Genomic DNA, 18,605 nt, shown 5'->3' on the forward strand with positions numbered 1-18,605 from the left:
ATAAATCATCATGTTGCTTTTTCAGTAGCAGTTTCTGAAACTATAAGTCAGATGTATATAGAAATCACTTTTCTGTTTTTACTCCTGTGAATTCACTTAACATGGATTTCTTTTCATCAGCTCTGTTTAAGAGTACCCTTTAGGGAACCGGGTTGGAGAACTAAGATCCCACATCCCGTCCCGTACAGCCAAAAAAAAAAAAAGAAAAACAACCATAGAACCCTTTAAAAAATATTAACAACTCATAAACTAGTTAGTTCCTAATGGTTTTCTTTGTCTTAAAATTCTAGGAATTGAAGCCCTTTTTTATGAAGGAAGTTGGCAGTCACTTTGATGATTTTGTGACCAATCTCATTGAAAAATCCACATCATTAGACAATGGTGGTTGTACTCTCACATCCTTTTCTATTTTTGAGGGAGACAACAATCACAGAGCTAAGTAAGTACAAATAATTTCTTTTAATGCACACATATAGTCTAGTACAGCTCAGTGGGTACAATGCCTGGGTTCACACCCTAGCATCACCTTTTGTTAGCTGTATATTGCTGTTTTAACCTCTTGAAGGGTGGGTTTCTTCATCTTACTATGTGGATTATAACAAACAGCATACCTCATTTAAGACTATGCTGACTCATAAAATAACCTGGCCAACGCTTGCTGAAATCTTTACCTTTAAACGAAACAGTGACCCTATGAGGCAGATACTTTAACTGTCTGCATGTTATAAATTTGGGAAACTGAAGCACAGAGCAGTTAAATGTCCAAGATAACACAGTGGGAATTTGAACCCAGAGTCTGTCTCCAGCATCAGTACTCTTCTCTATATCATTATCCTGCCTCCCTATTGTACTCTGTACAGTACTTGTAATAAAGTACCATGCACGTAGTTATTCTTTTTGGTCTGTCATCCAGAGCCTTAGAGGGAAGGGAGGGCTGTCAAAGGCCAGTGTGTGCTAATTGGCCATTTTGTGCTTTCCTTGGTTTTATGCCTCGTTGGTCTCTGACAGTCTGCTGTTCTGGAGAGTCACGAGAAGTGCTAGCGGTACTACAAGACACCCTGAAGAAGATGATAGAGATAGATGTTAAAATGGGAGGTTTTAGTAACTGGAGGCACTTTTTTAGATCATGAGGCTGTTGGGGATTGTTGGAAGACCTTAGGGGTTGTTGTTGTGAGTCGTGAAAGTTGTGTCCGACTCTTTGCGACCCCATGGACTATACAGTCCATGGAATTCTCCAGGCCAGAATACTGGAGTGGGTAACCTTTCCCTTCTCCAGGGGATCTTCCCAACCCAGGGATCAAAACCCTGGTCTCCCCATTGTAGGCGGATTCTTTACCAGCTGAGCCACAAGGGATCATACATATCAGTGCCGTTTTGGAGGACAGATCAATAATAGTATGTGAACTGAGTAAAGTATGGCTGGAGTCTTGTCCTTAGGAATATTTAGGAGAAGGAAGAGTGGTTGTCAACCTGTCATTCCAGGAATGCATCTATCTCCATAGGGGCTGGGTGGGCATTTCCAGGAGGCTTTAAGTGCTGCTCTGGTTAGGTTTGCCTAACATCTCTTCCTTCCTAATCAGATGTGTCTGCACCTACCTCATAGCATTGTTCAGAAGGAGCAAATGCGTTAACATGCATAAAACCCTAACACAGTACCTGGGTCATAGTGAGAAGGCAGTTAATTAATATTACAAGCTATAGTTGGTAGTATTTATTCCTTCTCTTTAGCCATAGGTTTAAATTTCTTGTAATACTTGAAGTACTCATATTTTATTTTAATTTTTGGTCTTCCCAGAGATCTGAGAGCACCTCCGGAACATGGAAAGATTTTTGTTACAAGGCGATCTGTCTTAGAGTAAGTATTTTTAGTTGTTTTGGTTATTTGTTTGAATTTTTAAAAATCAAGCTATTCTGATTGTTAGAATCACTGTGTAGTCTATGAATGTTTGTTTGTTCTGTGTTCATATAATCCATTAGTTTTGATACTTCTTTTTGTACATTTGCCATCTCTTGCTCCTCCTTTGGAGAAGGCAGTGGCACCCCACTCCAGTACTCTTGCCTGGAAAATCCCAGGGACGGAGGAGCCTGGTAGGCTGCAGGCCATGGGGTCTTTAGAGTCGGACACGACTGAGCAACTTCCCTTTCACTTTTCCCTTTCATGCATTGGAGAAGGAAATGGCAACCCACTCCAGTGTTCTTGCCTGGAGAATCCCAGGGACGGGGGAGCCTGGTGGGCTGCTGTCTCTGGGGTCGCATAGAGTCGGACACGACTGAAGCGACTTAGCAGCAGCAGCAGCAGCAGCTTCTCCTTTGATTTTTTTGGTTCTGTGTCTGGTTTCAAAGGAGAAGTTGTACGTAAGTCCTCTGATAAATTCCTTGAAGTTGTGCTTCAGAGAATTGGTTACCCAAAGAGCTGGAACAAAACTTTCCCAATTAGGTAAACCACTTTTAAGAGAGTATTGCTGCCTTCTTGATACATAAGTTTTTTTCATCTCTCTTTGGCTAGGCTTTGAGACTTGATAGTTTTCTCAAATTTATTTATTTTAGAACCCTAGTTGTACAGATTTTTTTTCCTTAATTATTAATATTTATTTATTTGGCTGTGCTGGGTTTCAGTTGAGGCACATGGAATCCTTAGTTGCAGTGTACAAACTCTTAGCTGCAGCATGTGAGATCTAGTTCCCTGACCAGGGATCAAACCCAGGCCCCCTGCATTGGAACCTCAGAGTCTTAGCCACTGGACCACCAGGGAAGCCTCCTTATTTTGTTTATTTTTAATGGAAGGATAATTACAATATTGTGTTAATTTCTGCCATGTATCAATATGGATCAATCATAGCAGTTATGTAGATTTTATGGGGGAAAAATAGGCTATGTAGACTAATTGTGGCAACCTCATTTGTGAACTGAAAATTAAAAGTGCATTTTGAGTAGGTAATGAGCATTTCTTTTGAAATGCTCTGTGAGTAGGTAATTATTATTCATTTCTTTATAAGAATACTGATACTCATTAGTAATGTTTCATGATTACTGTTGAGATAGTTTTGGAACATGGATCAAGCATCTTCTGAACTACTTTGAAGTAAAGTCTTTAATATTTGGTGTTTTAAAATGCTGATTAATTTTATTTGAACTGTATTTATAGTGAGCTGTTTGAGGTGGACCACATCAGAACAATATATCACATGTTCATTGCCCTCCTCATTCTCTTCATTCTCAGCACACTTGCAGTAGATTACATTGATGAAGGAAGGTAAGACAGCATACCTGTTTAGTGGATGCATGGGGTGTTGAGAGTTTTCCCTGTATTTATATTCTGGAAAAAAAAAAGATTCAGTTAAATTGCTTCAGAAAATCCCAGAGCAGCTGGTTCAAGAGTGGGATTCCTCTCTCTTGAAAAGTACAACCAAAAAGAATATTAAAAGTTTTATTACTTTTAACTTTTTAAATGGTCTGTTTTAATAGGCCATATTAGTTGTTTCTAGGTAATTTTCCTTTAGGAAAATTTGGAAAGAATTTTGTATATATAACATCAATTTTTCTACTGTGGTATGTGTTATATTTTGTTTCAAAAAATCGGGTAGCTTATTGGAATTTAATGTTTGAAATTTGAGATAATGATGTAATGTATATTAGATTTTCAGATTGTACTATTTCTTTCTGAAAAACCATCGTTTGTACATAACTGATTGCTGTTTGAACAGTTCAGATATTAACTTTGCCATAGAACATTTCAGAGTTTAAAATACATTAATGTGAGAATCTACTCATTGGGAAGTTCTGAGTATTTTAGATATCATATGTTCAAAGACCATATTATCCTATGGCTTTTAGAAAATAAATAAATTGTGAAGTGGAGGCTTAGGAGCACAAATGTTATATCCATGACTCTGTTTATTAGTGTTGTTTCCTGAAGTTGAGGGTTTGGGGTCTGAAAGTTTTGAATTTTATGAATAAGTGTGTATTAAAAAATCCACTTCTGTGTTCTTTGTGTTTTTCCTCCCCAGGCTGGTGCTTGAGTTCAATCTCATGTCTTATGCTTTTGGGAAACTTACTGTTGTTTTGTGGACGTGGCTCACCATGTTCTTATGTACACTGACAGTTCCTTATTTCCTGTTTCAACGCTGGGCCAGAGGCTATCACAGGACTTCTCACCCAGTGGTCCATTCTTTCATACACTGCTTCCTTTTTGTGGTCTTCCAGATTGGAGTTCTAGGTTTGGGACCACTTTATGTTGTGTTAGCATATACACTACCACCAGCTTCCCGGTGCATTGTTATATTAGAACAGGTAAGATTTTGAGTGTGCCTAGTGCAATGATTTGCTGAGTTAATAATAATAATTCAGTTACTTTTGTTTAGTAGTTGGATACATTTTCATATCTAGTTCTTTAGGCTCTTAATTATAAAATTAAAGTGTTAGCTAGATCATCTTTTAAAATTTGTTCTATCTTCAGTGTTCTCTAATTCTTGATAATTGAAATAAATTGAACTATTCTGGGTGAATTCAAATTCAGTTTTTGAACATTTTTTGTAGAAGCCATCTAAATTAGAAAATTTTTTTGTCATTAAAAACTCTACTTTTAAAGTGTCAGATTGATTGTTTTGTCATATAACCATCTAAAAGATTTATTTTGCTTGTATGCCCTTCAGAATTTTCTGACTTATATTGGCCATCTGTAATGTAACAATGGATTGGTTCAAAATGGGGAAAGGAGTACCTTAAGGCTTTATATTGTCACCCTGCTTGTTTAACTTATATGCATAGTACATTATGCAAAATGCCGGGCTGGTTGAATCACAAGTTAGAATCCAGATTGCTGGGAAAAATAACAACAACTTCAGATATGCAGATGATACCACTCTAATGGCAGAAAGTGAAGAAGGACTATAGAGCCTTTTGATGAGGGTGAAAAGGGGGAGTGAAAAAGCTGGCTTAAAACTCAGCATTCAAAAAACTGAGTTCATGGCATCTGGTCCCATAATTTCACGGCAAAAAGAAGGGGGAAAAGTGGAAGCAATGACAGATTTTCTTTTCTTGAGCTCCAAAATCACTGCAGGTGGCAAGTACAGCGATGAAGTTAAAAGACACTTGCTCCTTGGAAGGAAAGCTATGACAAACCTAGACAGCATATTAAAAAGCAGAGACATCGCTGCTGACAAAGGTCCATCAAGTCAAAGCTATGGTTTTTTCAGTGGTTATGTACGGATGTGAGAGTTGGACCATAAAAAAGGCTGAGCAGTAAAGAATTGATATTTTCGAACTGTGGTGCTGGAGAAGACACTTGAGAGTCCCTTGGACTGCAGGGAGATCAAACCAATCGATCTGAACGGAAATCAGTCCTGAATATTCATTAGGAAGGACTAATTCTGAAGCTTCAATACTTTGTCCACCTGATGTGAAGAGCCAACTCACTGGAAAAGGCCCTGATGCTGGGAAAGATTGAGGGCAGGAGAAGAGGGCATCAGAGGTTGAGATAGTTGTTTGGCATCACCGATTCAATTGGCATGAGTTTGAGCAAACTTCAGGAGATAGTGAAGGACAGGGAACCCTGGCGGTTTGCAGTCCATGGAGTGGCAAAGAGTTGGACATGACAGCCACTGAACAGCAGTAACAACAATGCTCTTCTTGGTTGTCTGTAATGCTCTGTTTGATGGAAAGGACTATTTCAGGAGACTTTCTTTGAACAGGCTTTTAATTTTTCAATTCATAATATACATGTAATAGAGGTGTTAAATGCAAAATAATTTGAGTAATAACATATCCCTCTTTAGAGGTCTTCACTGTTTTAGTCCGTTAAGGTGAGTTTGAATTGGCATATACAAAATTAATAGCTCTTTATGTGATTATAATCTTGTGCTGTTCAGTGGTTGCTTATAGGAGATAAGACAGTGATAGAAAAGTCATCTTTCCTTCCCTCTCCTTTGCAGATTCGTTTTATAATGAAGACCCACTCATTTGTCAGAGAGAATGTGCCTCGGGTACTCAATTCAGCCAAGGAGAAATCAAGTATGTAATTCCAGAATTCAAAGGATTGTTCATAGGGTATTTCAACCTTAGGGTATTTACTGCGATTGATTGTATATTACATTCTGTAGACATTATGTTTGATTTTAAATATAAGGATCCAAAAAACAAAAAACCCAACTTGTTAGGAAGGAGAAATATATATATATATATATATATGGTCTGTATTGATTTGGAAGACTTTCTTGCTGTTTCCTGATTGTTTCTGTTTTACCTTTGTAGCAACCCAAATTTAAAAACACTGATTATTAGACTCTTGCAACTTTGCATTATTTGTGTAGAATGTTTTGTTTTGTTTTTTTAATTTATTTTAATTTGAGGATAATTACTTGACAATATTGTGATGGTTTTTGCCATACATCAGCATGAATTGGCCACAGGTACACAAGTGTCCCCTGCATCCTGAACCCCCCTCCCACTTCCCTCCTCACCCTATCCCTCTGGGTTATCCCAGAGCCCTGGCTTTGGGTGCCCTGCTTCATGCATCAAACTTGCCCTGGTCATCTATTTTACATATGGTAATATACTTGTTTCAATGCTATTCTTTCAAATCATGCCACCCTTGCCTTCTCCCACAGAGTCCAAAAGTCTGTTCTTTACATATGTGTCTCTTTTGCTGTCTTGCATATAGGATCATCATTACTGTCTTTCTAAATTTCATATATATGCCTTAATATACAGTATTAGTGTTTCTCTTTCTGACTGACTTCACTCTGTATAATAGGCTCCGGGTTCATCCACCTCGTTAGAACTGACTCAGATGCGTTCCAATGGGAAATGAGTAATATCCTATTTTATATGTACCACGACTTGCTTATCCATTCGTCTGGCAGTGGACATCTAGGTTGCTTCCATGTCCTGGCTATTGTAAACAGTGCTGCAGTGAACATTGGGGTATATGTGTCTCTTTCAATTCTGGTTTCCTCAGTGTGTATGCCCAGCAGTGGGATTGCTGGGTCGTCTGGCAGTTCTATTTCCAGTTTTTTAAGGAATCTACCACTGTTCTCCATAGCGGCTGTACCAGTTTGCATTCTCACCAACAGTGTAAGAGCGCTCCCTTTTCTCCACACCCTGTCCAGCATTTATTGTTTGTAGACTTTTTGGTGGTGGCTTTTCTGACTGCTGTGAGATGATACCTCATTGTGGTTTTGATTTGCATTTCTTTAATAGTGAGTTATGTTGAGCGTCTTTTCATGTGTTTATTAGCCATCTGTATGTCTTCTTTGGAGAAATGTCTGTTTAGTTCTTTGCTCACTTTTTGGTTGGGTTGTTTGTTTTTCTGGTGTTGAGCAGCACGCAGCTGCTTGTATATTTTGGAGATTAATTCTTTGTCAGTTGTTTCGTTTACTGTTATTTTCTCCCATTCTGAAAGCTGCCTTTTCACCTTGCTTATAGTTTCCTTTATTGTGCAAATGATTTTAATTAGGTCCCATTTGTTTATTGTTTCTATTTCCATTACTCTGGGAGGTGGGTCATAGAGGATTTTTCTGTGATTTATGTCAGAGAGTGTTCTGCCTCTGTAGAATGTTAATAGATTCATTATGCCTATGTGCTTTCTCCTTCCAAATCAAGGAGCCACAGGAATAACTTAAAAGAATTAAAAGTGAAGTCACTCACTTGTGTTTGACTCTTTGCGACCCCATGGACTATAGCCTACTAGTCTCTTCTGTCCATAGAGTTTTCCAGGCATGAGTACTGGAGTGGGTTGTCATTTCCTTCTCTAGAGAATCTTCCTGACCCAGGGATTGAACGCAGGTCTCCCGCATTGCAGGCAAGTGCTTTAGCATCTGAGCCACCAGGGAAGCCCACAGAGGGATTGGTAATATTCAGTTAATTTAGGGATAAGAAGTCATCATTTTTGACAGAGCAAGAGGAAACATCATGAGCTAAGGAGAGGTAGCTATTTGTCTTCCCTATTATGTGCTTATTTTCCCCTTTCAGTTTTGCTGAAAGAAAATGAAGAGCCTCCAGTCTAACATAGTTTCCTTTTTCCAGGCACTGTTCCAGTACCCACAGTCAACCAGTACTTGTACTTCTTGTTTGCTCCTACCCTCATCTACCGTGACAGCTATCCCAGGTAATGGCACTAGGAAGCAGAAATGGGATAGCACCAGAATGTGCCAGGAGTGAGGCGGTTAGGTGGGCCAGTTCATGCAGGAGTACAGAGCAGGAGTCCCACTGGCGTAGGAAATCCCAAATGGTGATTCTAGCAACCTGATTGGATTGTAGTAATTCTCAACAGAATTATACATGTATTTCCTACGTCAAAAATGATGTTCTGTGTGGGGAAAATACTGTGAGGATCTTTTTTAAAGTTCAGTTATTTACTTTATTGAGAAAGTTGTTTTGTTTCTTCCTTTTTAGGACCCCCACTGTAAGATGGGGTTATGTGACTATGCAGTTTGCACAGGTAAATTTTTTTGTGCCTGAGGTTTGTTGATTGGTAGATGGGGATTTGAATACGATAATAACTTAATATATTTAAAATGTTGGTAAATTTATGTCTACCAGGAGCTCTAAAACTCTTACTGAAGTCTTATATATGTATATGTGTGTGTGTGTGTGTGTGTGTGTGTGTGTGTGTGTATGTATTTTAATATTGTGGTAAAATCACATAGTGTACAACATACTGTTTTAACCATGTTTAACTGTACAGTTCAGTGGCACCAAGTACATTCATGTTATTGTGCAACTCTCACCATCATCCATGTCCCGAAATTTTTCACCTTCCTAAATTTCACCTTCACCCATTAAACACTAACTCCTCGTCCCCTCTCCTTACCCTAGCCTCTAGCATTTACCAGTGTTCTTTCTGATTCTATGAATTTGACTATTCTAGATATCTTGTGTAAGTGGAAACTCTTCCCAGTACAGTAACTGGTATTTGCTTTACCAACACATCAAAAGTAATTTTCTATAATCAAACTTTTTACTGTAATTAAAGTAATTCTATGTGGTTACTTCCGTTTGCATCTACACTAATTTCCCCCTCCCTTTCTGTTTTTTATTTTATTATTAATATATATATATATGTATATGTAGATGTGGTCTGACACTCCCCCAACCCCTTATCTGTATCATAAATCCCAGAAGAACAAATTTTAAAATCTTGTGTCAGTCAAATACCCATTTATGAAATAGGTTTTTTTGTTATGGGTTTCATGTAACAGGAAAAGCAGATTTCAAAGTCTGATCTTTTAAAAATGCCATTTGGTAAAGGCTAGAGAATGGGTATGATAGATATTAGCCTTAAGTACTATCTCTGAAGGATTAAAGTTCAGCAATCTATACACTCATGTTAAATGGTGTGTGTGTGTGTGTATATATATATATATATATATAAACATTAGTGTATGGATCACGTATGTATCTTTTGAAGGAAAAAAAATCACTTTTTATCTTTCCTGATCAAGCCACCATTATTATAATGATCTTTGTTATGTTCCAGGTTTTTGGTTGCCTTTTTTATGTGTACTACGTCTTTGAAAGAATCTGCACCCCCTTATTTCGGAATATCAAGCAGGAGCCCTTTAGCGCTCGTGTTCTGATCTTATGTATATTTAACTCCATCTTGCCAGGTAATGTGGGTACTGGTTAATATGGCCATTCATGAAATTGCAAGGAAAGCAGAAAGCTATTGCATATGAGCACCTTTGACTGACCTGCTTTTCACTATAAACTCATCTACACATCTATACCCATCTCTGATCTCTTTCCATATATCCCACAAATGAAGCATACTTCCTGTCTCTGGCTATTGTTTCCATTTGTCGTCTCACTTTCACTCAAGTTTTGCTTTCTCTGACTGTAGTGAATGCACATAGTCCATATTTATGCTTTATCTTCTCATTCACTGTTCAGTCACTGTACCCCGGCTCCTGATTGGACCAGGCCATTGAAATGGCCTTTATTAAAATCACTGACCTCCTCCAGTAGTTGGTTTAGCTCTTAATCTGTTTGATCTCCATGAAGCATTGAATGCTGTTGACCGCATGTTAAAGTCTCTCTTGCCCCTCTTATTCTTTCTGGCCATGCCGTACATAGCAGTGAACAGCTTAGTTTCCTTTACTTACTCTTTCTCTTTTCTCTACCCATTAAATGGTACTGTTTCCTGTCGTCATGTTCTCTCTTCCTTTCCCTCTCCCTGAGACATTTTCTAGTACCACTCCCTGCTTGCCCTTCAAGATTTACTCCAATAAATCTATCTGTCCTTCTGATAGAGTACGTGTTACTTACGTATATCTTCCCCACTAGGCTACAAATTCCGTAAGCTCAAGGATTGTGTGTTATAGCCAGGTCAGCCAGTTATAGTCTCTCCTACACAGTCTTACACATAGTAGACAATATTTTTGAAAGGGATGGGCATATAAATGAATATTTTAAAATACTGTGTAATGTATATAAAGTGCTGATGAACTTTGTTTATAGTGGAGATGCTATTTAGTATTTGGTATTAAAAAATAAACAGGCATTTGCCTGGTAGAGAGGTATTAGAAAGTTGCTTCCAGGTTGTGGGATGGATTCAAAGGCATGGAGTATTTTAGAATGACAGACGTCTACTACCAAGTTAAGCCATACATTTAAGCATTTTCATTAAAAACAAACTGGGTCATTTTCATCTATAAAACCCACTTGGAAGAAAGTCATTTCTTTACTGGGTTGAAATAGCTTTCAAAAAATACCATATCGTTTCTGGAATGGATAAGGGGAATAATAACTTTAATTTTACAAAGTAATTTAGCTAAGCAAATGACAATATGAAATTAACTTACTAGTATATGAGCTATTTAGAAAGACTCTAATATTCATCTTATTTTTAGGTGCGCTGATACTGTTCCTTACTTTTTTTGCCTTTTTGCACTGTTGGCTCAATGCCTTTGCTGAGATGTTACGCTTTGGTGACAGGATGTTTTATAAGGTAACATGTACTTGGACCCATCATTCTCCTTTTCACGTTTTGTTTCTTCGTTGTTAAGTATTTGAATATTGTTGGCTACTAGCTTTTTAACATAAATGTTGTGAAGTCATTTTTCCCCACAGGTTTTACGAATATTAAGTCAGAAATTTTGTTGCTGATAAAGGTGGCATAGTCTTGTCTTTTCTGCTACCTCTAACATCTGCTCCCTTAGATCCACATTTGCTTTCTACTGGATCCCATACTGGTGATTATAGTGGGAAAGCATGTGTCCAGAGGGCATTCTGAGACTTTGCTGACTTTTTATTTGACTATTTATTTTATTTGAAATTGGCTGTCTGGTGCTGTAGGAGTGATGTCAGCAAATTGTTCTACGTAAGATTGTTCAACAGTTCATGAAGGAAGTAACGTTTCCCTCCTTTGTTTTGAAAGGCTTTAATTCTGCTTCAGATAGTATTCTTATGCTTCCAAAGTTGGTATTAAGTTGTAGGCTGAGGCAGATTGGTTCATAGTGTTCTGTCCTAAGTTGCTTCAGTCGTGTCCGACTCTTTTTGACCCCGTGGACTGTAGCTTGCCAGGCTTCTCTGTCCGTGGAGTTCTCCAGGCAAGATTCCCTGAGTGGGTTGCCATTTCCTCCCCCAGTGGTATTCTGTAATCCTACCCAAAGCCCTCTAGAGTTTTGTTTGTTGATGTTTTGACAACATTCTAGGCCTACCCTACTCTTCTCTCAAAAAAGCAGTGAGTGTGTAGGTTTTAGATGTCTTCTTCCACTGGTTTGATCTTAGAGGGAACAAGATACGCCTATGCTGTCTCGCTTGTTGTGCAGCTTACATTTTGCTGTTTATGATACCAGCAAACTGATCTTGAGGGTTATCACACAGTCGGAGTCTGTGACCTTCAAATTCTCTCATTGTGTTTTAGCAAGGTAAGTGATTGTTACTTAGATGAACATTAGGTTACTTAATGATTATGTGGTGTGTCTTCCATCATAACTTGTTTGATGACGATGAGACACAATGAACCTGGGAACTTAATCATCCGTTGAATTAGGATTAATGTCACATTGAACACTAATAACCAAAATGCCTTTGAAGATTTTTCTGCATCAGTGTTTGACCAGCAATTTATCATCACACTCTCTGCATGTCTCATTATGTGCGTATGTTCTCTGGGAGGATTCAGGAGGTTTTGCTTTGGCTTTGTTTATGTGTTTACACCTTTGCTTTTTTTCCTCAGGATTGGTGGAACTCTACATCGTACTCTAACTATTACAGGACCTGGAATGTGGTGGTCCATGACTGGCTATATTACTATGCTTACAAGGACTTTCTCTGGGTGAGCAGTGAGGTTTAGTTGAAATTGTTGAAGAAACAGAGATTCTTTTCCAAAAAGTATTAGTATTGTACAGCTGAAAGAAATTATCCTTAGTTGTCCGCAATTTTCTTGTGAGCCCGTAAGGTCTCAGAAGTCTTCTGCTTTGAGTAGTCCTGCATAGAGGACCAGTGTGTACAGGTGCTAGGATTAAGACCATGTCTTCACTCTGGATTTCACGGCTGCAATGTAAGAACGCATGGAGGCATTTGGAGAAGCTGAAATGATCCACCCATAATGGTTGATTTTTTTTTTTTTTTTTTTAAGGAGTCTCATTGCTAACAGATAATCTCCAATCTCCCCCTTACTTTCTCCATTTGTTTTTTGTTTCTGTTCCTTTTGTTAAAAGTGGAGAAAGCTCCTATGGTCGAATTTACAACTCTCCAGTATAGGTTATTAATGTATGTCTTCCAGACATTCTTTACAACAGAATTTATTTAGACTGACTTAAATGTAGACAGTTAACACTGGTATCTGATTAACACTGATGTCTGGATTGTAGGTTTGAATTGTTAAGTAAGGGCACTATTGGCTGAATGACAGTGTGTTGTGGTACAAATGACAGTGTATGTGAATGTCCTTCACTTGTAAGGGTAGTTTGACTTATGGATGAGGCAAGTCCCTTGTTTCTGAATCTTAGTTTTGTTACCTGTACAAATGGTACCTGCCCAGTCTACCGTACAGTGTTACTCTGTGTCCATTTATAAATGAAAACTAGGTTTTGTCAACCATAGTGTGTTACAGATGTAAGTTATTAATGTTTTTGAAGATATGCTCAGTCTTTCAGCATTAGTTTTAGAAATGCCTCATGTAGTGAAATAAGGATTTTTAAGCACAAATGTTTTTTGTCATTATTTTAGTACATGTGTATTACTCCGAGGAGTAAACTTAGAAAAGCAAATACAGATCTGATTAAATGGGTGCCTTTGGTACGTTTTCAGTGTGTCTTGTGCAGTGCACGTTTGACGACTTACTTTTTGAAAGTTGCCCTTATGTTTTTCCTTTCACTGCAGTTTTTCACGAAGAGGCTCAGGGCAGTGGCCATGTTAGCTGTCTTTGCCGTGTCGGCCACGGTGCACGAGTACGCCTTGGCTGTGAGCTTGAGCTTTTTCTATCCAGTGCTCTTTGTGCTCTTCATGTTCTTTGGAAGTGAGTGTCTTGGCGTCTCGTGAGTACTGAGTATAATGCTAAAAGAAAACAGAACACTGATGTAGAAAACTAGATAGTAGTCATATCAAGGTAGTGTTTGTCAGATGGTAAGAACATTCATTTTGAGTAATTATACACAATTCTGTTGCAAGATGTTTACACTTTGATGTTGGGAAATGAGCTAAATAACCTCTTGAAGACTCATACAAACTATAAAAAACCTTGCCATTCTTACCACAGTGTTCACCCTCTGAAAAAAACTAACCCTTTTTTTGGGTGGGGTGGAGAGGGACAAGTTAGAATATGAATGCTTTCATGGAATATATATTTTCACCTATTCAGAATACTGATTGATTTCTAAATAATCACTGATTAATAAGTTTTAACAATGAAGCTTCGTTTCTACTTATATGACCAGTGGCCAGAATAGAACTGTATGTACACAGTTGAAGCTGTTTATGGTAACTGAATGATTATAGCAAACATCTGAGTCTCCTAAACTCCTAGTAGATTGTTTTGAGGACTGTATGTAACTTTTGTTGTTTTCATAACTTTAGTGGCTTTCAACTTTATTGTCAACGACAGTCGGAAAAGACCAATTTGGAATGTCCTGATGTGGACTTCCCTCTTTGCGGGCAATGCAGTCCTCCTGTGTTTTTATTCTCAAGAGTGGTATGCACGTCAACACTGCCCTCTGAAAAATGTGAGTCTTCAATCAAACTGGAGTAGAAGAGTAACCTATTTGTCCTCTGATTATGAGAGTTGTGGGCAGGATTAAGGGGAAGGGAGTAGTGGAGACGGTGATTAATTAATGTTAAGGGGAGGGAAATGTGGAATAAAAGCAGTAACTTATCTAATCTTACTGTACTGTCCTTGAACTTTTCTTTTGTTTTCTTCCCATGAACTCTCCTAGTTCTTGGTTCTGTCTCTCTTTTTTCCCTTCTCATCTGATTTTTCTTTAGCTCCTTCTAATATTCTTCCTGTGCCCTGAAAATGCAGGTCTTCTCTAGGGTTTTCTCAGTGGCATGTATATCCATTCAAACCCACAAATATTTATCTTTTACCTCTTCCTTCCTAAAGTAATAAACTCTTCATAACAGTGTTCTGGAGAAGGCAATGGCACTCCACTCCAGTACTCTTGCCTGGAAAATCCCATGGGCAGAGGAGCCTAGTGGGCTCCAGTCCATGGGGTTGCTGAGGGTCGGACACAACTGAGCGACTTCACTTTCACTTTTCACTTTCACGCATTGGAGAAGGAAATGGCAACCCACTCCAGTGTTCTTGCCTGGAGAATCCCAGGGACGGGGGAGCCTGGTAGGCTGCAGTCCATGGGGTCGCTAAGAGTCAGACATGACTGAGCGACTTCACTTTCACTTTTCACTTTCATGCATTGGAGAAGGAAGCGGCAACCCACTCCAGTGTTCTTGCCTGGAGAATCCCAGGGACGGGGGAGCCTGGTGGGCTGCCGTCTATGAGGTCGCACAGAGTTGGACACGACTGAAGTGGCTCAGCAGCAGCAGCATTCAGGGATTGAACCTGCGTCTCTTGCATCTCCTGTATTGGCAGGTGGATTCTTTACCACTGCACTACCTGGGGAGCCCATAACTAAAGATACCCGAAATCAAATCAGTCCATTTCCCTTCCAAAGCTTCTGCTGTCCACCCTGATTTTGCTGTGCTGCTCTCAACCCCTCCTTATTTCCTACGAATCCCCTTTGTGCATTTGAACCAGTTGCTCTGAACTCTGTCTCTCGTCAGTCTGCTGCTCACTCAGATTTCACCTGTCAGATTTTATCAAAATCCAGTTTGGATGCAGTGTCATCCGTGAAGCTTTTTCCAATTCTTGCTCCATCTCTTTTCTATTTCTGAACTTTCTCCTCTTCCTCATTTAGATAATTCAGTAATTTTAAACTTTGTATTATTATAGTAATTTGTGTATATTATCATCCTTATCCCACCACCATTTAGATTTTGGGTGGTGCTCATAAAATAAAACACAAGATACAGAAAAAGGGTAATGTCTATTTGGAATTTGGTCAGGAGTCCATGCAGTTTTGTAAATTTTGCTGGACTTAGCCTCATGTAAAGCTTCTAAGTCAAGTAAATCTGTGCTGTAGATAAAAATGATGAACTTTTTTTGAATTAGTGAGCTGCTTATAGCTTAAATGCTGGAAGGCATTTAAGACATGTACAGTATGTGGGCTTCCCTGGTGGCTCAGTGGTAAAGAGTCTGTCTGCCAATGCAGGAGACATTTGGGTTCGATCCCTGGTCTGGGAAGATCTCACATGCTGCAGAGCAGCTAAGCCTGTGTGCCATGGCTATTGAGCCGTTGCTCTAGAGCCTGGGAGCCACAACCACTGAGCCCACGTGCTGCAGCTCCTGAAGCCCATGCACCCTAGAGCCTCTGCTTCACAACAAGAGGAGCCACCACAATGAGAAGCCTGCACGCTGCAACTAGAGAGTAGCCCCACTCGCCGCAACTAGAGAAAAGCCCAGGCAGCATCAAAGACCCAGTGTAACCAAAAATAAATAAATACATAATAAAATTTTTAAAAAGACAGTACAATACGTAACAGCACCCCCTTAATCTACCCCATACCTCATATGTACAGAGCATACAAATAAACTACTCTTCCTTTTTTTTTTTTTTTTCCCCTTGCAGCCCACATTTCTGGATTATATCCGGCCACGTTCCTGGACTTGTCGTTACGTGTTTTAGAAGCTTGGATATTGTTTCCTTCCTTGACGCTGAAGATTGGGTATTACCTGACTTGGAGCCAGCATCTGTTTTCAGCCATCATGAAGTTATCTGTGTTATTTGGACCACTTCAGGCTTTACAGATGGCTCACTCCATTCCTAGGTCACCTGAAAATGAGCTGTTAAAAGTTTACTGGAAGTTTGGACACTTTTAAGCAGTCAATTTTTTTCCTTTTTGGGAAAACGGAAACTTGTAGCTGATGTAACAACAGATTTTTGCTAAGTCATATCAGCTTAAATCTCAGAAATTTGGTTTTGTTTCTTAACTCCATCTAATTAGAGACCAAACATCATGTTTTTTTGGCCACTGAATTAGCCAGAATGCTGCTGAAGAAATCACTTAAGTACCTGTGGCTTAGAAATTTTTTCATGCACACTATTGGAATGTATGCTAATAAACCATGCAATTGGGAAAGAAAATAATGTGGAATGTTTTCCTGTTTCTAGTAGAGAAAATATCTATTTTTCCAAATATAATCTTATTACATATCCTAATTTGTATTTTTAAGTTCAGGTCTATTCAATTTTTATCTTGTTTTTGCTATACTATGTAGTCATGATATCTGTGAAGCAAAATTATCCCTTACACCTTGAATTCTTGAGTTTGCATCCATAATATTATATATCGAGGGGGACAAAAGCAGGAAGAGAAAAAGGAGTGAGGCCGGACAAAGAAAAATATTTTCTAATGTATGAAGCAGTTTTGAAAAAGAACTTGCAGAATCAATCATGTGTTTAAACTATTTTATTGTAGAACTTATGTGGAAGATAAATTTTTTGTTGTTGTTTAAACTTTCAGGTAATAATTTCTTTGAAGTTATTTAGAAGTAACCATTGGTATAGTTGTTTGATCTAATGAATACTGACCTCCGTTGTTTTGCAGACTAGTGAGTCTGTATCATAAGTATTAATCACAACCATTAATATTAAAGGGAATACTAAAGATCCAGAGAAGCTGGCTTCTGCATTCACTCAATTATTCTTAATGGTAGTATACTTTAGGTACAGTAAATAATAGGTGGTCATTTTCAAGAAAATGTACTTTATTGTGTGATGTTCCCATGGTATAAGATGCCTAAGGCTAATAATACAATGTGGTGTGCAGGAATTATTTTGGTTGTTTATATGAGGTATGATTATGTCTGTAAAGATGGAGCTTTGGAGACCATGTAGGTCCACCCCAAAGAAGGGAGACTTAATTACTCAAAACTGGGAAAGCAGCCAACTTGAGAAGCTATTATCTTGGTATTCTGGTAGCCCTATTGCTGTCTAGAAAGTTGTGAGAAGTCTTTTTCAAATTGACTTAACATCAATTTGAACCTCACAGAAAGGTAAGTAAAATTTCTTGAAAGTCATAACTGTTGTGTGTACTGCAAGTGCCCAGCTAAGGCCCCTCTTTTATTTCCCATATTTTTGGTCCAGCTGAGCTTAGGCAAATCCAGCCTCAACAGACAAAACCGTACCTCAAGGAAGGTTATTTTTAAAAGGTACTCCACATGTTCCTAAGCAGTAATTATCTGTACAGTGGTATTGTAGGTGTAATGGAATAACATTCCAATAAGACTGCTTTAATATAGCTCACAATTTCCAGCATTTTTCTAAAAATTAAAATGAGTCTATCACTGGAACTTAGAACTACATTTTAAATACAAAGAGGGAGCTGAGAAAAGCACACTGGTTGAAGATGTGGTTATGAATAAGCCAGTCTGCTGAAGCGAGAGAATGGAATTCTTAGGTCTGTATTTTTTGTTCAGTACTGTGAATGTACACTCCATTGAGAGGACTTTTGCTGTGTACTCATTCTGAATACTGTATTTATTAGACTGATCAGGCTGGGTTTTGTTTGTTTGTTTTTAAACTCTCATCCTCCCTTTGTTTATTAGTACTTTTTTTTCTACCCAAGATTTTAAAGTGACAACAAATAATATGTATATAATTATAGACTGTTTAGAATGATAAGACTGTCCTAAGATATTTTGAGAAATACTTAAAGGAAAAGCCACTTTCTGTGAAAAACATTAGTTTAACAGCCATGATCTTAATATTAGCTGCTTTTATTGAAAGTCTTGCCTTTAGAGAACTACTTACACTCTTCTAAACAAATAAATTAAACTAAAACTTCTTACTAATGTGTTTCAGAAAGATTTATTGAGTTTGTTTTTTCATTCCCTTTTGTTAATAGCGGTGGAAATGATTTTCACTTATGGAATGATACTTTTTTCCTTTTGAAAAGTAATGAGGTTAACATTTCTTTCCTATAAAGTATTAATTAATTAATTAATTTTCTATAGAGTATAATCATTAGTTTGAGTGTGTTACCTAAGAGAACAACTAAGATCTCTAATGTCATACATTTGTCAGATGCTTTTATTGTTGGTTCTGGAT

General features: G+C 38.2%; 1 protein-coding gene across 6 annotated transcripts in view; it reads left to right on the forward strand.

Annotated features, from left to right (window-relative positions):
- The window catches only part of SOAT1 (sterol O-acyltransferase 1), a 61,779-nt gene extending 43,434 nt beyond the window's left edge, over positions 1–18,345 (forward strand). For 5 of the 6 annotated variants that reach the window (XM_019976724.2, XM_019976723.2, XM_019976725.2 and 2 more), the window contains 13 exons: positions 291–439; positions 1,796–1,855; positions 3,146–3,253; positions 4,008–4,290; positions 5,931–6,009; positions 8,023–8,104; positions 8,392–8,437; positions 9,476–9,605; positions 10,848–10,945; positions 12,179–12,277; positions 13,327–13,462; positions 14,020–14,165; positions 16,125–18,345. In XM_019976724.2, coding sequence (XP_019832283.2) covers positions 291–439; positions 1,796–1,855; positions 3,146–3,253; positions 4,008–4,290; positions 5,931–6,009; positions 8,023–8,104; positions 8,392–8,437; positions 9,476–9,605; positions 10,848–10,945; positions 12,179–12,277; positions 13,327–13,462; positions 14,020–14,165; positions 16,125–16,181 — 1,473 coding nt within the window. In that variant the 3' untranslated portion in view covers positions 16,182–18,345. The remainder of the gene's footprint in view (positions 1–290; positions 440–1,795; positions 1,856–3,145; positions 3,254–4,007; positions 4,291–5,930; positions 6,010–8,022; positions 8,105–8,391; positions 8,438–9,475; positions 9,606–10,847; positions 10,946–12,178; positions 12,278–13,326; positions 13,463–14,019; positions 14,166–16,124) is intronic. The other variant, XR_011560899.1, reaches the window with a different exon arrangement.
- The last annotated feature ends 260 nt before the right edge of the window (positions 18,346–18,605 follow it).

The sequence above is a fragment of the Bos indicus genome, chromosome 16 (assembly GCF_029378745.1).
Source record: "Bos indicus isolate NIAB-ARS_2022 breed Sahiwal x Tharparkar chromosome 16, NIAB-ARS_B.indTharparkar_mat_pri_1.0, whole genome shotgun sequence".
NCBI classification, from domain to species: Eukaryota; Metazoa; Chordata; class Mammalia; order Artiodactyla; family Bovidae; genus Bos; species Bos indicus.